Source organism: Buteo buteo, chromosome 11 (genome assembly GCF_964188355.1).
Source record: "Buteo buteo chromosome 11, bButBut1.hap1.1, whole genome shotgun sequence".
In the NCBI taxonomy this organism is placed as follows: domain Eukaryota; kingdom Metazoa; phylum Chordata; class Aves; order Accipitriformes; family Accipitridae; genus Buteo; species Buteo buteo.
This window is the reverse complement of record NC_134181.1, coordinates 28,758,240-28,782,690: the sequence shown is the minus strand read 5'-3', so window position 1 is coordinate 28,782,690 and position 24,451 is coordinate 28,758,240. Positions and strand designations below refer to the sequence as shown.

General features: G+C 56.4%; 1 protein-coding gene across 3 annotated transcripts in view; it reads left to right on the top strand.

Moving 5' to 3' along the window:
* The window catches only part of MYO18B (myosin XVIIIB), a 77,396-nt gene that overhangs the window by 23,499 nt on the left and 29,446 nt on the right, over positions 1 to 24,451 (top strand). For 2 of the 3 annotated variants that reach the window (XM_075041129.1, XM_075041131.1), the window contains 19 exons: positions 234 to 314; positions 786 to 933; positions 1,053 to 1,230; positions 2,464 to 2,647; positions 3,430 to 3,622; positions 4,229 to 4,338; positions 7,137 to 7,202; positions 8,976 to 9,104; positions 9,403 to 9,546; positions 10,716 to 10,805; positions 12,572 to 12,691; positions 12,808 to 12,916; positions 13,524 to 13,648; positions 14,684 to 14,838; positions 15,945 to 16,068; positions 16,809 to 17,009; positions 17,146 to 17,256; positions 19,237 to 19,341; positions 22,346 to 22,492. In XM_075041129.1, coding sequence (XP_074897230.1) covers positions 234 to 314; positions 786 to 933; positions 1,053 to 1,230; positions 2,464 to 2,647; positions 3,430 to 3,622; positions 4,229 to 4,338; positions 7,137 to 7,202; positions 8,976 to 9,104; positions 9,403 to 9,546; positions 10,716 to 10,805; positions 12,572 to 12,691; positions 12,808 to 12,916; positions 13,524 to 13,648; positions 14,684 to 14,838; positions 15,945 to 16,068; positions 16,809 to 17,009; positions 17,146 to 17,256; positions 19,237 to 19,341; positions 22,346 to 22,492 — 2,520 coding nt within the window. The remainder of the gene's footprint in view (positions 1 to 233; positions 315 to 785; positions 934 to 1,052; positions 1,231 to 2,463; positions 2,648 to 3,429; positions 3,623 to 4,228; positions 4,339 to 7,136; positions 7,203 to 8,975; positions 9,105 to 9,402; positions 9,547 to 10,715; positions 10,806 to 12,571; positions 12,692 to 12,807; positions 12,917 to 13,523; positions 13,649 to 14,683; positions 14,839 to 15,944; positions 16,069 to 16,808; positions 17,010 to 17,145; positions 17,257 to 19,236; positions 19,342 to 22,345; positions 22,493 to 24,451) is intronic. The other variant, XM_075041130.1, reaches the window with a different exon arrangement.

Genomic DNA, 24,451 nt, shown 5'->3' with positions numbered 1-24,451 from the left:
GTTGGGCGCAGTGGTCCTGCCGGCCCTGCCGGCGGGGGCAGATGGGGTTGTGCCTCCGCGTCACGGCGGAGGGGTCTCCAGTGGCTGCTCCGCTTCTCCTGTGCCAGATCCCTGCAAAGCCAAGCGGGAGCAGGGCCCACACCACCTTCCTCCCCCTCCATGCAAACCTATCTCCTCTCGGCTTTCAGATGCCAGACCATGACTGAAGCAAGCTTTTAAATAATGTTTTCCAGGAAAATGTTGAGGTGTCTTTTGATCTTCCAGAGCGCTCCCCACTGGCCACGCTGTCCATCATCGACATGAGCTCCTCACAGGTAACCTGTCCCCGTGGCCACGGTGGGAGTTGGTTGCTCTGGCCATGCTTGAAGCATCCTCCTGCTCAGAGGAGTGAGGATTTCAGAGGCAGAGTGGGACCTCGCGGTGTGTTTTGCACAGAGCAGCCCAGGGTGTTGCAGGGGAGCGCACAGCATCAACCAGGACCTTTTGGGCTTTTTAAAACACAAGCACCCTTCTTGGTAAAGCCCTGCACCCCGGGCACCCCTCCCAGCCCTCTGGGACACCGTGTGACTGCAGAGGTCTCAAGGGTGATGTCCAGAGCTGGATCAGGCCAGGAGGGTTTCCCGACCCTGGTCTGGCTGGTCTGGGGCAGGGGACACAGTTGGGCAGAGGTGGTGGGAGCAGGATGGGAGCGCGGGGGGAGCAGGCTGGCATGGCTGTGGCTGGAGCCGGCTACCCGCAGCCCTCCTGCCCCTTCCCCATCACTGAGGGCCGTCTCCCTTTGGCAGTCGCAGGTGCTGCCCGGCAGCCCGGGGGACAATCGCAAGGGTTTGCTGTGGATCCTGGACGAGGAGGTGCTGATCCCAGGCTCTGGGGACGGCACTGCCTTCGACCGCCTGTGCTCCTACTTTGCCACGAAGGGACCTGACCAGGAGGGTAAGTTCGGCTCAGCTTGGCTGCCCACCCTGTGGCATTGCCATTTAGCTTTGGAAATCTAAGAAACCGTGTCGCAAATTAAACAACTCACCGGGCTTTTCTTCTCGGGCGATTCTGAGGTGCCGTCGCTATTGCAGGGGATGGCTACATGCGGAGGTGTGAGCAGGCGCTGCACTTTGAGATCTCCCACCAGCTGGGCACGGACCCCGTGCGCTACGACTTCACGGGCTGGGTCAGCAAAGCCAAGCTCAACCTCTCAGCACAAAACGCCATCCAGGTGCTGCAGCGGTCCACGGTGTAAGTACAAGGGAGGTGCCCCGGCACCGGCGGTCATCCCTGTGCCCGTGGGAGTGGGTTGGGGATGATGCTGCCATGAGCTGAGCTGCTCCAGCTGGGGCTGTAGATTGCAAACCTGCCCCAGCTCCGAGAAGACCTTCATGGTGGGGAAGGCAGAGGGTTGTGTAAGCCATCCCAACAGAGAGGAGAGCACTCGCAGCCTCGCTGAGGTCAGAGGAGCTGCAGGCAGCCAGGGTGGGCAATGGCCTCGGTGCTGGCTGTAAGGGGTCCCTGCCTGTCCCCCCACCTCCTGCCCAATGCACAGCCCAGGGGAGGGAGCTGATCTGGCCTTTGGTGGGCAAGGAGAGAATGGGATCATGTCTGCAGGGCAGTTCCAGGCACCAGCTGACACTGGCATTGCATTGCCTGAGTCCAGTTCTACCCAGGGGAAAAACTGCAGGAAAGCGAGAAAAACCCACAGCTTTCAACCCAGCTTTGTGGGAATCCTGAGAGTTTAGTTAAGGTGGGGGGAGCAGATGTCAAGTGATTTGACTTACAGCCATCAAGCCCCCAGGCTGACTGACAGCCAGATGTACATGTTGTGATCGCAGTAGACGCTACAGAGCAAGCTGGTGAATAATGCCACGGTGAACAGCCTTCCATCAAAGCTGTCTGGGTTCTTTGAGTCAGCAGATCCATTCCACTGACGTTTCAGTGGGGGTCCCCTCCAGCAGGCGTGGGCAGTGGGGGGGGCAGGGGGCACCGAGGGGACCCTGCGACATCCTCGGCTTGCAGTGCCACAGGGTTGGGTGTCCGGCGTGGGTCAGGGCTGCGAGATGTCACCGGCCAAGGGCAGCTCCCCATGCAGCAACCGCACAGGTTTTCCCCACCGCTTCGAGGAACCTTGTAAACTAAATTGGAATTGAAATGTAATCAAGCTGCTGCAGATGTCTCCGCACACGGGATGATTTTAACCTTCTGCTTAACCACTCTCAGCTAATTTTGTTCGGGGCTTCAATTCAGGGAAGTTTAAACAGCGGTGAACAGCTCAGTGCCTGAACCAGAGAGGAACAGGGCAGGGGGGGCTGTCCCAGCACCCTGCTCTGCTCCACGGCCGGGTGCCCTGCTGCAGCACCAATGCCAAATTTGGGGTGCTGGGCATCGCATCACCATTGGAGGGGCTGGGAAGCAGAGGTTCCCCGGTGCTGGCACTGCTGCGGCCTCACCACCCCGTCCCGTTGCTCTCTCTGACAGAGACGCCGTGAAGGAGCTGGTGTTGCCGCGCTCGCGGGTGCCGCTGGCCTGCCGCGCCGTGGCAGGGCTGGAGGGACACTCTCAGGCGGTCCTGCACCGCAACGGCTGCGTGAGGAAGACCTTTGCCAGCAGCTTCGCAGCCGTGAAGAAGAGGTCGGTGTGTGCTCAGCTCAAACTGCAGGCGGTGAGTGCAGGCGCCGGGGCTCTCGTGGCTGCGGGTCGGGGTGTTTGCAGCACTGTGTAGCCTGACCCCACACTGAGATCCTGCCTTAGACACACTGCTCCTTAGCGGGGAGCCCCACACCCCCCGCCCCCGGCAGGCACCTCCTGCGCCGCAGGGCTGGGAGTCACCATTGCGGTTCTGTGTCCCGCAGGGCTCTTGACCCAGGATGCTGCTCTGGCTGCGGGTGGCCACAAGCCTCCTGAGCGTTGCTGTCCCTCAGGGAAAGCATCCCAGGCAAACAAACCATAAAGCAGATTACACACGCACCTTGCTGTGCCACCGCTTAATCCTCTTAAGCTCTCAGACGAGTAGACTAGCCCTCTGTGCTGGGCACATGCCAAGCTCCCGCTGATCTCAGCCATAATTAGGTGCCTAAGGTCTCTCGAGGAGATGAGGCTCTGTCTGTGTAGACTCCTTGGCCAGCCCGGTTTGCAGTCCTGGCCGTCCCCGGCAAACCCCCGCCCGGTAACCCTCAACCCCGGTAACTTTTTGTAGCCCATCAACTGAAAACGCGGGATGTTAGGAGGAAGGGTCCTGCTCAGCTTCTGTGTCCTGCACCTCGGGCTCACCTCTCTGACCAAAGCTGTTGTTCCTAACACACACCTGAGCTTTGAGGGCTCTGAGGATGGCTCCTTTACCTGCCCAGACACCTGGCGGAGGGTGCACGGGGAGCGTTTCCCACCGCTACCACGTGCTGCCCCTTTGCCCTGCTCCATCCCCGCTGACCTCTGCTTGCCTGGCAGGACGCGCTCATGAACCTTCTCCGACGGTCCCAGCTGCACTTCGTCCACTGCTTTCTCCCGGGAGGGGGGTCGGAGGGGCCAGTTCCTCGGCCCCCCGCGCCGCCCGATGCAGCCCTGTGGCTGGACGTGCCGACCCTGCAAGCCCAGCTGGAGGGGTCTCAGCTCCTGGATGCCCTGCGCCTCCACCGCGTCGGTACGCCCCGGCCCTCCACCACTGCCGTGTGCTGGGCCAGCCCCACCTGGGGGTGCTGCCCTGCCGGCAGCTCAGCCTTCCGTGCTTTGCTCATCATCTGCCTCTCACCAGCCCCACTTTCAGAAAGTCCCCGAGTTTTTAGTGCTCCTTTTTGCAGGGGTTCCCAACGCCTCTCCTGCCCCCAGCCTGCTGTGCTGCCGGGTGGCACAGCCCGAGCACGACGGCTGCGGCTCCAGCAGGGTTCCCATCCGTGCATCAGGCTGGACCTGCACCAGCTGCGGTCACAGTCCATGCCAGGGGGAGAGGGACCCGTGCAGGGTGCCCAGGGGCATCTCCTGCATGACACGAGGTGCTGGGATGGCGCCTGACCACTTCAAGCACATCTCCGCTGCTTCTCTGCTCCCTTTACCCTGCCCTCGTTGCAGGGATTTCTCTCCGCTAAGGGCAGGTCCCCTGGTCCCCACCACCTGCAATGCCTTTTGCTGTGCACAGGATGTGCCACCTTTCGCAGCAGCCCCCTCCCCACTGGTTCCCTCCCCAGTGTTTTGGTGCAGGCCACGTGCCCCTGGGCTGGCGTGGCCCCCAGCGATGTCTGTCTCTCCCCAGGGTATGCGGATCGCCTGCTCCTGACCCAGTTCCGAAGGCGCTTCCAGGTCCTGACTCCGGACGTCATGAAGAAATACACCTCTGCCTACGAGGTGCCGGATGAGAGCAAGGTGCGTGCTGGGCTGGCCTGGGGAGCAGGGCCTGAGAGCCCCATGTGGTGCCAGAGCTCTTCCAGCCCTCCCCAATGTGGTCAGGGCTTTCTTTGCGACGAGGAGCAATTCCTGGAGCTCCCTGCAGGCAGCCCCTGCACTGGCATTGCCTGTACACTGCCTGAGCCCAGCTGCCCTTTCTCCAAACGAATTGGGTCCTACCAGCATCCCCCTGCCCTGGCACAGGAGCTGCTTCCCAGTCCCTGCCTCACTCAGGCATTCGGTGTTGCTGGTATTATTCCTTTGGCTGCTGTAGGGTCAATAGCCGCGGGTCTGTGGGCTGCCAAGCTCCAGCGTCTCCCGATGGCTGTGGGTGATGCTCCTTTGCTCTGTTGCTGCAGGACCCGCTACAGCTGGGAGCACACATCTGGACAGCTGTTGAGGAGCTTTGGTAGCAAGGTTGTCAGTGCAGGTCCGGGGGTTTCTTAAACATGAGGCTGTCCTCAGGAGCTAGGAATGAAGGAGAAAAACCACATTCAGCAAGGCTCAGGGTAGCACCCCAGCATTCGCAGTGCTGCTGAGAAATGACAAGTGGGTTTGGGAGTCTGCGGGGTCAGTCCGTAGCTCTGGGCTCTGGGTGGTCGGAGCTCCCTAGCAATGATCAGGAGTGATCTGGCAGCGGTCCTGCATCCTGCATGAGTGCAGCCTCGTGCAGCGCTGGGTTGCAGGGGGTGGCTTTGCATCCTGCTCCTCCTTACCCTTCCCATGTGTGCCTGAGCACGGAGGGACACAGGTCCTCCAGCAACCTGGCAAAGCAGCCAAGCTTGGCTCTTCATCCTGGAGTTTGTCCCCCGAGGACTGTTTTTGCAAAGGCAGTAAACATGCCTGGCGTGGGCTGCATTTGCCAACATTATTGCACTGTGGAGAGGACTTGGAGACATCAGCCTGGAAATGAAGCCTCTTATTGCTACTTTTTAATACTCAAGAGGAAATGGCTTTGAAAATCCTGCTTGCTGAGGGCTGTGCCTCGGTCCTCTGGTGCTCTGGCTGTGTGCCTGGTAGGTCTCGTTTTGCGAGGCAGGGCACAAACTGCGGGACTGGAGGCATATGCAGAGGGCAGGATCTGTGCATTGCCCCATCCTTCTCCCCAGCTCTCCCAAAAACCATCTGGCTGAGGACAAGCCAGGCAGCATTCCCAGGGACCCAACAGAGCAGGGAGCACATGGAGGTTCCCCAGGGACCGGGCATCACTTGCTTTCAGACACCTGCAAAGCAGCATCCCAGGGTGGCCCCTCACCTCATCCCATGAAGCCTGAAAGCCAAAGGAGCTCGGGGATGAAGGTGGAGATTTGCCAGTTTTATTTGTTTCATAATAAATTTGTAGCAAAAACTGGGGAGAACTGCCCCTGCCCCCAGAACAGGCTATGAGTGAGCCGAGAAGCACTGAGAGTTGGGAAGAACCGAGAAGAGATGAATTAAACATGGGCACGTGCTCTGTTGTGCAAACTGCTAGCCAGTGTGTGCAAATTCAGTTAAGACCTCGGGATTTAATAAGACAAGTTTGACAGTCGGAAAAGGTCAATATTGTTATTAAATGCTGTAAGGAGGCAGAGGGTGCCTCGTCAGCAGCGTGTAAGCAGAGGATTTGAAAAATCCTATCCTCCCTGCCACACAGTTTTGTTAGCTGGAGGCTGCTTCCCAGTAAGCTGCATTAACTCGGCCGCTGGAGCACAAGAGATGCTTCTCTGTAGCGCGGGTGACAGTGCAGCAATAACCTACCCCGTGCTTGCACCAGCCTTGCCGTTGTGGAGGGGATGGGATTGTCCCGCACAGCCCTGCGCCTGGCCCCAGTCCCAGCACTGCCACAGCGCTGGTGCTTCCTCGCCTCCGGCACACTGTTTCGTGCACTGTGGTGGTCCATCCCTCCCCGTGCACTCGCGTGCTCCATCCCCGCCTCGCCCCGGTACGCGCACGGAGGGCGAGGGGCGCAGTTCTGCTGCAGCAAGGTGCTCGGGGACCGGGGCAAAATATTTCTCACGTGGGTTTGTCCTTTGTGGAGGAGGTGTGCGAGGCTGCCAGAGGATGTTGTATGGAGTGAAGTGTTAGCGGAGGATTTCTGTTACGATTTCTGTAGCTCTGGGGTTTTCAAATCATCCGTTCATCCAGATAGTGTTTGCTGCCCTGGGGAAATGTATGGTATTGCTGGCTGTTACGTTCGCATGTCGGTCCAAAGCTCAGAGTAATTGAGTTCAGACTTCTCCTACAGCTCGGGACTAATCTCCTGCTTGCCTCCCTGCAGGGGCTCAGCTCTGCGCCATGGATTCGTGGGGGAACTTGGTGCTTCCCCCCTCCTGCTTTTGGCTCCACGGACTGAGCTGTCAGTGAGCCAGGCAGGAGGGGAGCACGGAGGGCTCGTGGCAGCACAGCGCAGTTGGACCCTGGCTGGGCAGTGCTGGGATGGGGTCTTGCCTTCCCCTGAGTAGCCTTCTTCCACAGCTGCCCATGCATCAGGGTCCCTCCAGACCTGGGATGGCAGCAAAAGGGGGAAAATCTTGCACGCAGCCGCAGATCTCTGCTCCCCATCCTACCGAAAGCCTCCGGGGCAGAAAGCACTTTTCGCACCAGGACTCCGGGGCTGGGGCAGCAGTTTCAGAGGCTGCTCTTGGCCTGGGTGCGGGGAGAAAGAAACAAGAGCACAGCTGGGTGCACCCTTACTGGGTGCCCATAAGGACCAGGGGTCTCTGAGCCCCCTTTCAGCAGGCTCATACCAGGCTGTAAATGTTTTCTGAGCAATTCCATGATCTGCTCCTTCTCCGCAGGCTATAGAGGAGCTCTTCCAGGTGCTGGACCTGGAGAAGAAGAGCGTCGCCATAGGACGCAGCCAGGTATGACAGCTCCGGTCTCTGCTTCCCAGTTGCTCTCAGTGCATATGGGCACAGCCAGCCCCGTGCCAGGTGCTGCCAGCTACCCAAAGCTTCCCAAACTGGAGAGAAAGCCTCTCCTCCACTGCTCCCCATGGCACCCAGGTGGGCTGGGAAACCAAGCCTCACCGAAAATCAAAGCAGAAGGCTCCTAATTCACATTTGAAAGCATTAACCTGGGTAAACCGTGTACCTAATTATGGGAATCCAGCCCCTCGTGGCATTTAAATTCCTAATTACCTTTGATGTCTCATGGGAGTAAATGGGGCTTGAGCAGCTCATCGTTTTGGTGGGCTGGGGTTAACACTCTGCTGAGCCAGGCACCTGCAGGTGCAAGAGTTGTCGCAGCAACAACATTTGAACTTAAATATGATAATCTCAAAGAAAAATTAATTTTGCATGCGTGCTTGCCTTCAGCTCTTGGAGTCTATAAAGAAAGAATTCATGAAACGGTTCTGTGGAGCAAAATAACTTTCTTTTATCCTGCACAGTGCAGTTTGCAATTATCTCTTCTATGAAACCCTTGTACTTAATCAATAGCGCGATAGCAGCTCCAGTCACATCTCGTTATAGAGGAGTTAGTTTTGCCATCGCTTTGAGCATTGATTTTGTACTAGCTTCTAAAACTTGCTGGCTTGTGAAGTTAATACAGACATTAATGAGACAATCAAATAGGTGGTGGAGCAATCATAGCATTATCTCAAGAAAGTGAGTTTCCTTGGAATTGTTCTTTGATTCAATTTGGCATCTTTAAAACGCAGCTCTTTAAGTATGCCACCGGCTTCACAAGTGTAATTCAGTTTTTATTAAAGCTGTATTATGCAAATGGTGCACAATAGTCAGGCGCGATTGGTCCCATATCCCAAGAGCTTTGCCAGGCAATGACCGAGAGATACCTTACACTCTGAGAGATCAATACCAGGCTAAATTTGATGGCATCAGCAAATCTATATCGTTTATGAGGTGTTTCTGACAAGTTCAGTTAAAGAAAATGATGTGGTTAATTTCGTTTTTCCTATTGTAAGCTGGCATCTTTGCTGTTATCTGTGTGTATCTTGTGTGTACGCTGTCAGAAATGCCGTTGCCAGCGGAGGTAACCCTGCTGTCCTTGCAGCAGGCGGGAAATGGGCAGTGGCCCAAGGGAAGAGTTTTGAGGACTTGCAGCTTCTTGTGATGGTTGGTGCCTATGTCAAAAAGGAGGAGTGAGAGGAGGCAGGGACAGAGAGCAAATGCCAGCATGCACACAGGGCGAGGGCCGGATCCTGAAGGGCAATCCAGTCCCCAGGGAGTCAGTGGGACCAGGGCAGTCCCATACGCTCTGTTTCGGCGATGCCCAGGAGCAGGAGATGGAGGGGCAGGTGGAAGGTGCTCTCCGGGATATGCAGCTATCCTGCTGCTGGGCTTGGGGACGGGATGGAGATGGGACATAGGTCCCTCTTGCTGTCCCATGAATATCCCCAGAGAGGCTGGTGCCAGGGCCGCCTTGAGTGCCTTCACATCATGGGGCAGCCAGGCATGTTGTGGGTTTGGACAGGTAGGGCTGGAGTTCCCTTCCAGCCCAGCGTTTCGGGCTGGTGCAGTAGTCACACTCACTGGTCCTGGCCAGTACAAGGACCTTTGGTCTCCTGCAGGTCTCGGGGGAGGCTGCCGGGTGTTAGCCTGAAACACATCCTGCTGGCTGTGGGCAGGTTTCAGACCCTGTCCTGGGGGTGTGTAACCTCTCTTGCTTGCTGTCAGGTTTTCCTGAAGCCAGGGGTCATCTCCAGACTGGAGAAGCAACGTGACAAGCTGATAGCCCAGAAGATGCTCCTGCTCCAGGCTGCTTGCAAGGGCTTCCTCAGCCGTCAGAAGTTCAAGAGGTTGAAGGTACCCATCCCACAGGTCATGGATCCCCTGTGCCCACCACAGCTTGGGCTCTGGCTGCTGCAGATATGGCCCAGAGCATCCAAATTACAGCTCTTTTGAGCAGGGCAGGCTGCTCCTTTGAAGGGTACCCACTTTACCCTGCCCTGCGGGCAGCCATGAGGTGCCATACTGCCATCCCCTGTGGTGCGGAGCTCCTCTGCCACTTCATCCCTCTCCAGCCCAGTGCCCCAGCCTGGTCCTTCCCAGCAGGCTTGGTCATGGCTGGGTGAGGGACACTGGCAGCTGTGTCTCCCTGCAGATCCAGCGCCTTGCCGTCCGCTGCATCCAGAAGAACCTGGTGGTCTTCCAGGCAGTCAGGCACTGGCCCTGGTGGCAGCTCCTGAGCCGCGTGCGGCCCTTGCTCAGCGTAAACCTCGCGGAGGAGCAGCTCCGTGCAAAAGAAGTATGCACCAAGCGATGGGATGGGACGGGATGGGACGGGATGAGATGCTTTAGGGGCTCTGCCTGGTGTGTCGGTCAAATTGGAATTCACTTCTGCCAGGGCAGAGATGATTTTCTGACCATCCAAAAGTCATCATCTGTTCTTAGCACTGCATTTTTTGCCCTGAATAATGTGTTTTGCATAGCTGTGGAAGGAGAAATAACTCTCCTTCTTCCTTAGAGGGACAGTAGCAAATGCACCATGTCCCCACAACCGAAGCCCCATCCCAGGGCCGCGGCTGCCCCGCTGCCCTCCTCGTGCCCCCACGAGCTCCCTGGGTCTGGGTCTGGTAGGCTGAGCCCCTCGGGGATGGGTGCTCCATGTCAGTCTGTGGGACAACAGATGACAAGCAGCTAAACGCATCCTTGACATAGGGGACTTTGCTCTGTGCTGGCTTCCACCTGTCTCCACTGGTGATGGGAGACATGAATGGGCATTTGCTGACCCGGGAAAGGCACCTTTTGTGCCTGTGTACAATCTGAGACCTGTGCTAAATTCTTAGTCCATCTTCCCTGGCATCCTTCTCCTCCTCTTGCCTTAGTGAGGTTTTAACAAGACGTTTTCAGGCTGGTTCTGACAAAATAAAAGCTGCCTAAGCCTCATCTGTTTCTCTCTCCAAACCCGCCTGGGATCCATCAGGCCCCATCACCCGTTAACCTCTGTTTTTATCACAACTCTGCACGTTCTGCTTCTGCTCAGTGTTGGACATCAAAGCAGGACAAGGCTGCACCGAGCAGCTCTTTCTGCTGTTACAGTCACGCTGCCTGAAAAAGAATCACAGAAAACAATGTGCCTTTGCAGCCACTCTGTGATAGCCTGCCAGGGCCCCAGGAATGCTCCATGAGCAAAATTCAGACATTTGGCTGTTCATCCCAGGCTTTTGAGGTTTGCTTCTTTCTCATAAAATGTGCTCTGTATGCACACCAAAGCTGACATTCCCTCCGATAAAATTCATGTCAGGAGCTGTAGTCCCGGCAATTTGCGGTGAGCAGCCTTCAAAGTTGCCTGGTAGATTTTATTAATAAGGCAGCTATGTCTCTTCCACTTATTTTTAACAGAAAACGAGATTTTCATAAATAAACTGAGGATGCTGGAGCTCTCCATGTGGTTATTTTTGCAATCTTCCCTAGGAGGAGCTGATGGCGCTGAGAAGGAAGCTGGACAAATCTGAGCAGGCATGCAGCGAGCTCAGGCAGACCACAGAGAAGCTGGAGAGCAAGGTAGAGCCTGAAAAAAGCCTCTGCTGCAGCCCCGCTTGGTCGAGTTGGAAATTAAGCCATGTCGGGATTAATATGACCACCAATTACATGACCGCAGGAGGAGCGGTGATTGGCAGTGGGTTGGGCAGGGGGCAGCTGCCAAACTGCTGGCAGAGTGACCGCAGCCAGAGGTGGTTCTCTGTGCAGGACCCTGGTGGGCAGCGGTGCCTGACTGCGGCACCCAGGGCCAGCATCGCTGCAGGGTCCCTGCTGGGTGGGATCCTGCCTGCCAGAGCAACGGGTCCCCCCAGGGTCTGCACCCGGAGAGCAGCCCGGACGCCCTGAGAATGGGCTGTTCCCGGGGGTGTCCCCAGGGAGAGCCTCATGTCCCCTCCAGCAAGGACAGACGTCACCTCGCGCTGCCACTGATGTGGTGTACAAGGCTGAAAAGCAGCAGTGCGAATGTCATCCCTTCTGCTGACAAAAGGGTATAATTAGAATGGGAAATTACACACAGATCATGTTCTCATTACGCTCTCAGGACTGCAGGCTCGCCAACCTCTGCAGACACCAGAAGTGACTTTGTTTAATGGGACGAATGCTAATACCGAGGAGACAGCACGCAGAAGTGTCCTGCCTGTCCCCTGGCTCCGAGCATGACCCCACCGTGTGTGGCGCTCAGGGGGTGGCAGCTGCCAGGGCAGCCACTCGGCTGCCCCGTTGTGCGTGTCAGAAGGGACATGGAGGCATGTTGGGGACCGCGTGTGTCCCCAGCCGGTTGCTGGTCCTGTGCGGAGTCCCCCCTCAGATGCACGGGCTCCTGCGCGATTGCAGCTGGGGTTTCATTAAGCACCGGGAGGAGAATGAGCTCCCAAGTTTGCCCTAAATACCCTGGGTTTACCCAGCTCGCCAGCCCACGGTGCTCACCCCTCGCAAGGGATGGCCAAGCTGTGGTCTAGATGTAACACTGCAGCTCTTGTTAATGGTGCCAACAGCCCCAAGGGCCAGGGACCCCCTTCTCAATGGGAAACAGCTAAAGATGATTTAGCTTAAGCTCTCTGTTAAAAATGAAATCACAGCCACGAGGCTGGGACTGCTGAGCGAGGCTAACGCCTCAGGACAGACCTAGAAAAATGCCAGCTCCCCAGGGAGAGAAAACTTACAGAGTTAACTTACGGAGCTAAACTTGTTGGATGCCCTAAGGAGCTTGTGTAGCATGCCTACAAAATGTGAAGTGCCTTAAAATGCTGTCAGATGGAGGAAAGGAGCGTTGGAAGCCTGCATGTTCCTGCTGGTCCTGCTGCCTCTGCAGCCCCTTGCTTGGCTGGCTGAGCAGGACGGACTGTGTTCACCTCTGCTTTGCAGAAAGTGGAATTAATCCTCTGGATTAATAATTCTCCCCTTCATTCATCTGCTTGTTGTTGCAAATGAAATTTAATGTTAATCAACTAGAATGGTGCAGAAATTTGATGAGCCCTGCCTGCAGCGCACTGCAGGCAGCTGCCTTGCCACAGGCAGCCATGCAAGGAGTGCGGCCACGAGGTCCAGCAGCGGTTGCTCTTTGCAAACCAGGTTTGCTGGTTTTCCAGTAGGAAAACTGGTTTCCTCGAGCCTGGTTTCCTACTGGTGACACTGGTTGGTGATGCTGGGCACTTACCACGTCCCCTAAGCATAGGCAGCTGCCAAGTGAGAGCAGTCAGGATGCTTGGATTGATGCGGGGTGGCTGGCCCCCCCCAAGCTGGCACGCACGGTGATGCCCAGACAGACTCCCCGTTGCACCCCCCAGATCATCGACCTGACGACGGAGCTGTCGGACGAGCGGTACAAGGGCGACGTTGCCTGCCAGGTCCTGGATGGGGAGCGGGCAGAGAGGCTGCGGGGTGCCCGTGAGCTGCAGGAGCTGCAGGTAGGCGACCGCTGGGCCATGCCGGTGGCGATGCCGCGCTCTCGGCATGGTCTTGCTGGACCCAAGTGCCGTGGAGCCGGGTAGAGCTGCTCCCTTCCTTTCCCGGGTTTCCGCAGAGCAAACACGACCAAGTGCAGAAGAAACTGGAGTTGGTGGAAAAGCAGCTGGAAGAGGCCCAGCAGCTGGTTCAGCTGCATGAGATGAAGATAAGTGGCTCTGGAAGAGGTAGGGGGTCCCTTCAGGGGCCATGCATGCTCTGAGCATCCAGCCTGACCTGTGGGGCCAGTGCGGACGCCCCAGCGGTGCAGCAAAGCCTCTTGCAATGGGCAGAGGTTTGGTCCCCCTCCAAAGAGGTGCTGGTCCCCCAGCCCCTGGCCACCCCAGTGTGTTTTTGGCACTTTGTCGTTCTGCATTGCTTGTCCAGCCGGAGCTGGCAGTGACAGCTCAGTCGCACACAGCTCTCGCTCTTGGGGCTGGGGATGCAGGCAGGGATTCTGCCTAAGGGCGCTGCTGGTGCTGCCCAGCACTCCCAGCAGCTCAAAGTGTGTTTGAAGCATGTTTTGGAGCGGTGAGGAGGCTGCTAAGACACAAGTGGGATGGGATGAGTGTGCATGGTTTGCCTAAGGCGGGGGTACATGTGCTATGCGAGCTGGGGAAGCCCTGGGTGCACGAAGCAGAGCTGCGCCCTACGAGCTCGGTGCTGGCATTCATGCCATACGGCAGCCACGGTGCCATTGCGTATTTGCCTGTCCGACCCCGGCATGGCTGCTGGGGGCTGCTTAGGCCTGAGCACCCACCCACCCATCACCTCCGGGTTTCTCTCCATTCTCAGAGGACGAGTGGCAAGTGCGCTTTGACTGTGCGCAGACGGAGATCGCCTTCCTGCGGAAGCGGCTGGTGCAGCTGGAGGAGCGGCTGGAGTCCGAGCTGGGCACCAGGACGGGGCTTGAGCAAAAGGCAAGTGTTGCTGGCTCTGGGCAGGGGGGGGGACAGGGACTCCCCAGGGTCACGCCGTGGAGCGGGGCTGCTGCTGGAGCTGGTTGTCCTCTCCCTGCTCCTGGGGCGGGCAAAGCTTCACAGGGCTGAGGCTCAGAAGTGCAGCCGCTTGCTGCTGATGCTCTCACTGACCAGGGGAAAATGGCTGTTTTCTGCTAGTTTGAGAATAAATATCCTGAAACTTCCTTCAAGTTTAAAAAGTCACTTTTGCACCAGAACATGGCAAAACTCAACCTTGGTCAGGCGTGAGTGTGAGCCCAGGGTGGGAAGCTGCAGGGTGGGGAGGGGCTCGGTGGTGGGTCTTGGTGTTGATCTGGCTTTTGGATACTGGACTGCGTTGTGTTCAGGCCATCTGTCCCGCAAAGAGCTGCTAATGTAAAGACGGCTAATGTAAAGAGCTGGCAGTTCCCGAGCTTTGCCGTGAGAAGGGAAAAAGCAAATGTGCCTGTGAGTCAGGTCACTTCCCATAAGGATAAAATAAATAAACTAATATTATTCATGCTACACTAAAAAGTAATAAGAAAAGCAGCCCAGTCTTAGGAGCTTGGGTAAAGCAAAACAGCCCATTTGCTTTCAGATAGTTATTTGGAATTACAGGCTTCATTAGTGCAAGATTTTGCTTATTTAAAGTCATTCCTTAATGACTGGAGAGAGCTCCGCCAGTCCTCTCTGTGTGTCTATCCCAAACACGATGTGACTCCATGGGGGATCCAGCTCATTTGGTCCGGGCGCTGCTTTTTGCAGAGAAATGGGATCAGGCATCTGCCCCTGGGGCAGCTTTGCTGACTCAGCAGGAGGACTGGGATGCTGCAGGCACACGAGAGGCTACCCGGAGCGTGAGGGGTCAGGGCACCTAAATCTGTCCTTGTTTGGTGAAAGATCTCCGGGCGAACCATCCCCTGGTACCGGAGCGGGGCTGAACCCCCATCGGGGAGCGGCTGTGGGGCTCGTGTGCCGTAGGGTCCCTTGGCTGCTCACCGCCACCTCTACCCGCAGCTTGGCGAGGTGCAGGCAGCATGCGAGGCAGCCAAGAAGGTGTCCCAGCAGCTGCGGCGGCGGTGCAGGCGGCTGGCTTGCGAGCTGGAGGACGCGCGGGTGCTTGCCGAGAGCCAGCAGAGCCGCAGCCACGAGCTGGAGAAGAGGCAGAAGAAGTAAGTCTGGCGGGACCGCGTGGGAGGGCTGGGGCTGCTGGAGCGGGAGAGTGGGGGACAGGGATGCTTAGGGTGCTTCGGGTGAGGAGTTCCTGGAAGGGCTGCTAGTTTCATCTACGTCGACTGCTGGAGGTCGCACCAAGCTGGGAGGTTATTTTTACATCCCGTTGCTGCGTGACCGTAACGCGCTTCCATAATAGAAATCACTCGCAATGCAACGCTTGGTGGCATTGCGGGGAGGGCTGCCTGGGGCTCCCGTGTTGCTGGGTGCCTGGGCACCCTTGTGCTGGGGTGTCCCAGGTGTCGGTGTGCCCTTGGCGTGGGTGTGCCCATGCCGGGAGCACTGCTGGCAAACCACGCTCCTGGTCTGGAGGAGAGGAGCCCTGTAGCTAAGAAATGATCCTGAGTGTTTTACTGCTGCTCTTTGGTACCTGTGAAAGAAATAGATTTTCTGCCCCAAAATAGGATACCAAGACCAAGCAGGCACAGAAAACATGGGGAATTCACCATCCGATTTCTTTATCATTTCTTTTAATTTACACTGTGTTGCCAGTGTTCCCTGCTTGCCTGTGCTGAGATGCTGACTGTGGGCTGGGGTTTGGGCTCATGCAAAGATATGAAGGTGCTGAGAAGCTCCCAGGTTTATTGCTCCAAAGTGGCAACGCTTCCTGAGCTGAAACCAAACCCTCGGTGCAGCAGAGTCCCAGTCAGCCCCAGGGATGGAGCTGCCTGCGGTGGCAGGGGGCAGAGGGCTGCTGCCCGCACACAGGCACTTTTTGGGGTGTTTTGGGTCTGTAGCAGCTGATAGCAGTGATTTTTTGAGCTCTGCTTTTGGCGACTGGCTGTGTGCACATCACTGCTGCGCCACGCCGTCCACTTCCCGCGGCTGGTACTTGTGCGGTGTAATTAGGGATTCACAAAATGATGGCAGCACTTTGCAGACAATAGGCTTTTTTTTTTTAAGTCCTCTCAAAAGCACTTGGAAAGCCCAATGCCAGGAGAAGCAGCTTGCCGCTGGCTGAGGCTGTCTCCCTGCCTGCCTTGGCGCAGCTCCCCCGGCCAGGAGGCAGCCTGCTCCAGAGAGGTAACGTGTGTTTCCCCTCCAGGTTTGACCTACAGTTAGCCCAGGCCCTGGGGGAGTCTGCCTTTGAGAAGAGCCTCCGTGAAAAAGTGTCTCATGAGAACACCAACATCCGATGGGAGATGGGCAAACTTCAGCAGAGCTTAGAGGTAAGAGGAAAATATCCCACTTTGCCGCATTATATCCAGTCTCAGGAACAGCTCTTAGAGCAGAGCCATTATCTTTGCAATTATAGCAAAGGCAATCAGGCACAAACCCAGCAACTTGATTCGTTTCTTTTAGCGCAGTTCAAGGATGTGCCTGATGTATTTAAATAACATTACCCTCTACCAGAAGAAATGCTATCACTTTTTACAAGTGATACCCATCCCATGGTTTAGCTAATGAGGCCCACCATCGTTTTCATTAAAGTCACTTGTGCTCTTCTTCACACCTCTACCCGCTATCTCACCTGCAAGAAACTGCAGGTCTGTGCCCCCACGAGATGGTGATGCACCGGGTGCCCACTGAGGCCCCCGCAGGGGCAGGGGCAGGGGCACGGGCGCGGGCACAGCGTGCTGGGGCTGGGGGGAAGCTGCAAGGTTGCTGCCGGTCATCCCAGGCAGCGGGGGCTGCGGGGAACCCATGTGGGGGACAGCCTGTGGCAGGAGGAAGGTGAGGGTAGGAGCGAGTGAGCAAAACTGAGGGGGGAAAGGATTGTTCGGGGCTCATGGTGGGGATGGGGCTACTGGTACAGGGAGGGGGCTGACCACTGCCTGCTGCTGCTCCAGGGTATTTTGATGATGCATTTGGAAATGGTCTGGGTTTTAAGAGTGGGGTGTGAGTGCAAGCCCCCTCCCCTGCGTTTGGGGCTCAGCTGCTGACCCACTGCTCTGCCCCTGCCGAGCAGCAGAAGGAGGCGGAGGCGGCCAGCCTGGCGCAGCGGGTGAACGTGCTGGCCGGCCGGGTGCAGGAGCTCAGCACTCCCAATGCCCTGGATGCCCGTGCCATGCCCGCGCTCAAGAAGCAGCTCTGGGACCTGGAGGCAAGCGCTGCTGAGCAGCGGAAAGAGCTGGAGCGGCAAACGGCCGCCGTCGATCACCTGGAGCAGGTAGCGTGGCCCCCACCGGGCTGGGTGTGCTGGGGATGTTCATCCCCACGTGGGCATGTCAAGCCCGCACCAACACGATCCTCATCCCTCCGGGGTTGTGTGCAACTACCGGTGCATTTGTCTTTGGGTCTTTCAGCTCCACCAGAGGCTGGAGCTGGAGATAGAGCGGATGAAGCAGATCCACCAGAAGGAGCTGGAAGACAAGGACGAGGAGCTGGAGGATGTGCGGCAGTCCTGCCAGAGGAGGGTAGGTTGGTGCCGGGTGGGGGAATGATGCTGGGTGCTCCACAGGGCTCCCACTGTCCGCAGTGCAGAGGAGGAGCCATTCCCAGGGGTCCTTCCTCCCCAGGGAGCAGCCAGGTGAGTGAGTGCTGCTTTCCTACCACCACCCCAGCATGAGCCACAGTCGCAGCCCCGGGGTGCAAAATCAGGGTCTGGGTCAGGTGTGAGTCCCTGCCGCGCTGGAGGGGCTGTTGGGGGCAGTGAGTGAGAGCCACGTGCAATGCAGCACACAGGCACGGTGCTCCCGGTAACACCAGTGTCATGCCAAAGGCACCAACTCCAGCCAGCCAGGGCTTCGTGTTTAGTGATATTGAACATAAAATACCATTTCAGCAAGGCCACGAGGTCAGTGGCATGCAAACATGAATTCCACTTTCTTCAAAATCCCCAGGGTGTTTGATGGTAACAGCCAGTTCCCATTAGCCCTGGGGCATACATGGCTGTTGATGGTGAATTAACATTGCTGAGGCTAGATGAAGCGGTTGGTGGGGCTTTGCATGTGCTATTTTAGGAAGGCAGGACAAGTGGGAAGGCAAAGGAGGCAATCTCTGCTCCTCCTGCTCCTGTCAGCAGGTAGTTGTGACCTAAGCCATAAGGCTCTGCGTGTCACGGGAGGCTGCCACCGTGCAAACACTGCCGTTTCCCACCGTGCTGCCTTCCCGCGGTGCTGCCCTTCTGCTGGATGGTGCAGCAACAGCTCACCGCTGCTCTTTCCCCCTCCCCACTGGCCATTTTTTGCTGAAGCTCTAGGCAGGTCATGAGGATGCATTGCTCAGGGCTCCTCCCGGGGTCCTCCTTGCCTTCTGCACCTCTCTGTTTAATTGCCCTGTACAGGGAGCAAGGTACTGCCAGCATCACTTAAAGGAGATGCCGTGCCTTGCGGCTGCTCTCAGCCAACAGGACGTTGTTCATCCTTTCTCTTCCTTACCCTGCGTGGCCTGAGTATTATTTTCCAAATGAGTAAATGGCAGAGGCATTCTGGAGAGCAATCGATATTTAACAGCCTGCTCCCCTTTCCTTTTTAAACCCTGTTTCTGAGCAGCAGCTGGGGGTGCAGGAGGTGGCTGGGGCAGGGAGGGTGCCGGGGAACTGTGCCAGGGTCACAGCCTGGCCCATCCGCTCCTGCGGGCACAGCCACGCAGCTGCTTGCAAGGGGAGGAGCGGGCTGTGCAATGGGCTGGCTTGCTTTGTTAACACATTTCCACCACCACCACTCCCAGCTGGGCTTGCTGGACCTCTCACAGCTGCACAGCAGAGCTCTGCGATGCCGCCCTGGGTCTGGTTCCCTCCTGCAAAGTGCTTGCTGTTGCTGCAGCGCTGCGGGATGGCGATGCTTGAGCGGAGGCAAAGGCAGAGGGATGCAGGCTCCTGCACGCAGTGCTGGCTTTCAGCCTCCCTTTGCTCCCAGGAGCAGTACAAATCCTGCCTTTACGGCATGCTCTGCCCTGCGAGGCCGCTGTCACCTCCTCACTGGTGGGGAGCTGGAGCAAGAAGTGTGCTGCCTGTCTGGTTCATGGTCGTGGGATGCCTTGAGGAAACCTGGAGGGATTACCGCTGGCCCCTCTTCTAGCTCAGCTGAATACCCTGTGTTACTGCTCCAGAGCTGCAGGGACAGCCCTTGGGGACCTCTGAGCATGCCTCGCAGGTGGGGTGGCTCAAAGAGCCCATCGTGTCCCCAAAAGTCCTGCAGGCTCCTGGACTGCTTCCCCTTGCTCCTCCTGGCCAGGAGCAGTTGCACTGCTTGGGGGTAGCAGTTGCTCCAGGGGACGCGCCCCATTCCTGGTCCCCAGCGCCGGCTGCGGTGATGGGAGGCTTCAGCACACACCCTCTCCCGGGGGCTACCCGGGTCCCCGCTGCGGCGGTGGCTGTGCCCTGCCAGGATGTGGGGCTTTGGCAGGGAGCAGCTGGGCTCTGAGCGTGGCTGGGGTTGTCTCCCCCTACACAGCTCCGGCAGCTGGAGATGCAGCTGGAACAGGAGTACGAGGAGAAGCAGATGGTGCTGCATGAGAAGCAAGACCTGGAGGGGCTCGTTGGCACCCTGTGCGAGCAGGTAAGAGGATGGTGCCCCGCTCTCCTTGCTGCTACCTCCTGGCCAGCCAAAACGCTTCGCTGGCCGTGCCCCAGCTCGAAACACTGCCTGTAAAAAAGGGAGTGTGAATGCATGCATGTGTGTGGACAGGGCAACAGCTTGGTTGTTCATGCACGTGCAGCCAGCCGCAATGTCCTCCGTCCCTTGCCTCTTCCAAACAACACTCATCAGAGCAGCGGCATGTGCCACAGCAGGCACTGGGTGCCAGGAGAGTTTCGGGACTGCAGGCATCATATAGGAGACAGCCGGTCCCCCTAAGGACCCATGGAGGGGAACCATTTGCTTTTGTACAGGAGAATTATCTAAGTGGGGGAGGCATCTGCTTTTTGCTGGTATTTTCATGGGCGTCAAACTAACCAGGACTAATGTTGGAGCAGCTCCAACTGCCCAGAAAAGGAGTTTATCAGATTCTGCTCTTTGCACAGGAATTCTATCCCAAACACATTTGTTGAACAAATCCTTTTTCACTCTCCAATGTGTCTGTGGCAGTGATTGAAGTGCACGTAATGGGAAAAGCACACACAGCTGCTCCCTGTTAAATTAGAAGGCGAGGGGCTGAACGCAGCCTCATTGAACAGCATTTATCGGCTTGGACATCACTTAGCGTGGCTGAGCAGCCAGGCCCAGAGGCTGTCTCGTGCACCAGCTCCTGCTGAAGGAGCTCTGGTGACCAAATGAGGTGCCAGCTGGCACTTCTCTGGGGTCACGGTGCTGCCGGGGCCAAGGATGGCATCAGTCTAGTGCCTTCAGAGTTGCCATCTCGGTGCTGCTGCACCCCAGGACTCCCCAGAGCTCAGCCAGGCTGGGTTTGTGCTGATGCTTCCCAACCGCCCTGGCAGAGCCCCCGTCGCGTTGCAACTCACCCCGCACGTGCAGGAGAGGAGGAACCGATTATCTGGAGTTGCGGTAATTAAGCAGCGCATCCTCCAGCCATTAGCGCAAGCCGGCTGGATTTCACCCTTTCACCAGGCTTGGTGATTGCATGTGTTCATTAAACAGGATGAATCTGGGAGCTTTGCAACTCTGAAATGGTGGGCATATTTCAAGTAGGCACAAAATGGTCTGACGAGGCTTATCCATAACGTCCCCCCGGCTCCCAGTTTATAAAATGTTTTGGGAAATGTCAGAATAAATCTTGCTGTATAAAAGCAGGGTATTATTATAACTGCCTCTCAATCCCTCTTGTTCAGTGGAGGAGAACTAAGATGGATGAGGAGGCAGCAGGAGCTTCATGGAGCAAAGCCGGGGGGACTCTCAGGGAAAGGCACCTTCTCCTTCCCGGGACTGTCCCCAGGCACTGCCCGGGCAGTCCCTGGCCCCTGCCAAGAGGGGAAGAGGAGATGGCATAGTGTATCTGGGTATTGCTATAGTGTATGAGAAATATGACCGGAGCCTTGAAAGCAGCTGTTAAATGAAATCCCAGCTTCGTAACTTAAAAAGCACTGGGCTGCAATGGTGGGAGGAGGCAGCGGCGACTGCCGTACCTGCTGCTTCCAGCTACGATACAAAATCCATCCTCTGTGGCAGCGGGCAGACCCTGAGCTACGGGAGAACGGTGCTGAACGGCATCCAAGATATGGTCTGGAGGGACGGCAGGGATAACAGCAAATCTGCTCCGCTGCAGGGTTATTATAAATGCTGTCTGATTTACAGTGGACAGTGTGCTTCAGAGCAGTTTATTAAAAAAGAAAAAAAAAGCCAACCCAGAAAACTAATTAAGGAAATGGAGATGCCAACGATTTCTGGTTCCAGCAAATGCCAGCCAGCTCTAAACCAGGTTACAAGGTCAAATCCGCACAATTAATTTTAGCCAGTGAACAGAAAATAGGAGAACGGATTTGAAACAAGAAGAGTCGTGGAAAACAGAATAAATGGAAAATGCTCTTTACTTCAATTAGTCTGAAATCAAGCACTGAAACCATGTCCCTGTTTATTTGGTGTTTTCCTAATTCTTTTATCCCTGTAACCATGGTTGCTCTCAGCTTGGCGGGGGGGGGGGGGGGGGGGGGGGAGTGTAGAGGGCTTTTTTAAAGTGTTTCCTACTTCCCTTCTTTAAAAGGCTTCAGGGTGATGCGGTGACTCCACCCTGCCCAGGGATGAGCCTCCAAAATCACCCAGCAGCTGTTTTCCACCAGCATTGCTGGGGATTTGTGCGCGAGAGATTGTTGCCTCCCGCACTGAAGGCGGCAGCATCGGTTACATCCCTCTGTGGCTGACGGGGACTCCAGATGCTTTGCATTAGAGATGCGTAAATAACTCCTGATGAAGCTTTTCTCATCAGCATTTCGCATTTTTTTCCCTTTCCCCTTTGGGCTGACTTTCTCCTGCCTTTGTCACTCTTTTTCCCAAAGGGGCAGAAGGGTTTTTCTGGCTTTCTTTCTTTCACGCAATGGCTTTTGCATTTTCTGTGCCAGGTCTTGGCAGAGATGCTGGACATGCATCTTCTGGGTCTGCCCCTCTCCGACCCTACCCTTCGGCCAGGGTGGTGTCCCAGGGCAGGTGACAGTGCCCAGTGGCCATGAGGACCGGGTGCTATGGCTCTGGGGACACGCAGTGCCCACCTGTGCCCCCAGGTTGTGCGGCCGGGCTGTCCCTCTGGCCACAGGGATGGCTCGCTGGGCAGGCACGTGGCGGATGGAGACCAGGGGTGGGCTAATGTTTTTAGAGGAACAGCTTTCCGGTGGGTAACAATTGTGGTGTTTTGGTGGAATCTGACAGTTTTGATGTTTACATAATTTATTTTCTCCCTTTTATTTAACTATTAAATTATTTTTATTTGATAAAGAGGGGAAACTGTAATATTTATACATAGATATTTCATATTGTCTTGCATCATGACTTCAGCATTACCAAAATATTTCCCTATTCCCAAATTTTGTGGGGAATGCCTTGGGGTGGGACAGAAAGGTCTGACGGTGGTTTTGCAGGGCGGCAGGGCTCAGGACACCCCCTCTCCCCTCCCCAGATTGGCCACCGTGACTTCGACGTGGAGAAGCGGCTGCGGCGGGACCTGCGGCGGACGCGTGCCCTGCTCGCCGACGTGCAGCTGCTGCTGGCAGCCCCCGGGGAGCCCGGTGCCAGCACCCAGGAGCTGGAGCGGCTGCGCAAGCAGGTAGGTGCCGTCAGACAAGCGGGCATCTCCCTGCTCCTTGGAGCATCACCACCCTTTACCTCGGCCGAGGGGAAGCTGCAAGAAATATTTGCAGATCTGGTTTTAATTGTGCGTGGGGCAAGCGGTGACCCCGTGCTGTACGAGCATCGTGACGCCTAGGCCAGGGTGAGAAGTGCTTCTTGTGCTGAGGAGGGTCTCCTTGTAAGGAGCACTTCTCTGTAATTAAGCCAACAGCAGTTAAGTATTTTTTCCTTTTTTTTTCCTGCAGCCCTGTTAATTACCTTCTGTTCAGCACGTTTTCTATCTGTCTAATAAGGAGCTCCAGCGGCGCTGGGTTCAGGACGTGTTGCCATAGGGATGCTGTAAGGCAGGAGTAGGGATTGCAGCGGATTTGCCATAGTTTCAGTGCAGTTCACAGCTGGCACTGAGCGACCCAGCGAGCGGCTGCAGACGGGTACCACACTTGTGCCCACCGTGCCGGTGGCCAGGGACGGCCTCAGCCCTGGGGTGAGCTCAGGGTCTGTGGGGTGCCCTGCCACGGGACAGGGGTGGCACAGGGCTGTCCATCCGCAGGCTGGCCCTGCACGTGCATCCTGCGATGTCGAGCACTGGGGCTGAGCTAACGATGCCGGTCCTCCGAAACCGCTCAGTAATTAATCTGTACTGTACGTTTCCCCTGGAAACAAACTAATAGGGAAGCATGAGCGATTCCAACAACATACATATATAATTGAGATAATAGTTCTGCATAAATAACATCTGTGAGCAGCAGCTGTTCCCACCTGTGCCGAGGGAGAAGGGGAAGGTGAGCTCGGCCTGACGTGGCCAATGGAGCACCTGTGCTTCTGCTCATGCCCACGTCCGTGCCCATGCCCATACTCATGTCCCTGCCCGTGCCTGTGCCACTGACCTGGACAGCCAGGGCCGGGACGGCCATAGCCGGGGCAGGCAGCAGGAATGCCCATCTTTTGGCACTCGTGCATTCTCTCTTACGCATTATTGAGCTAATGCTGTAATGCTACGCTTAACAACTAATCCCTCAGTATTTCCCAAATCCTGCTTGGGGGCTGGAAATGATGCACAGCCCCTGCCTTGCTCTTTCCCAGCCCCCAGTGCTCTTAATGGGGCTGGGAGCTACGCTCAGCACTAGAGCTCGCTGCAGTGGGCTGATGCTGAGGGACCCCTTCCACACGCTGGTCTGAGGGATGAAGCAGCGATGCCGGGATGCTTACACTGCCTGGCGAGTGTGGCCGTCCCGGTGGCGTCCAGCCCGATCTTGCTAGGGGAATAATGCCTTGTTCCCCGAGCAGCCCGCTCCCTGCAGCGAGGCAGGCTCGTGCAGGACGTTGCTTTCTCTTGCCTGTGGCTGCGGTGCCATACGGTCTGTCCCCTGCTCCTTCCCGGCTCCTGCAGCGGGCGGCCTCTGCCCACCTTGGAGGAGAGTGGAAAGCCTTAATATTGGGAATATTGAGTTTTTGCTGCGCCACCAACACCGAGATTCTGCGTGCATTAAAAATGCCTCATGATTATTCCGTCCTTTAAATTTAAACGATTTCTAATGGCATTCATGACGACTTTCTCAAAAGCCAATACATCCTACCACCAGCCCACAAACCGCCACAAGAATAAAAACTTTGCTAAAATGCTACATTTCTGTTAATCAAAATCCATATGGCTAGAAGTATAGCATTGTTTCTTAATAAGGCTGAAGCATCCATTTTACGCAGGTATTTAACAGATGGTGTAGCACAGGAAACTAATGTTGTTCAGAAGTTCATACATTATGCATTTTTGGGCGAGGGGGGGGATTTCAATTTATTCTTCCCAAGTGGGAAAATTCCATTACATGAAGTGAAATGGAGGCTGGTATTTAATGAGAGGTCCTGGAGATGTGTTTCTCTCTGATTAAACTATCTGGACTTTTAGTGTAATTGTGGCAGGGGAAAGGCAGTCCCAGTG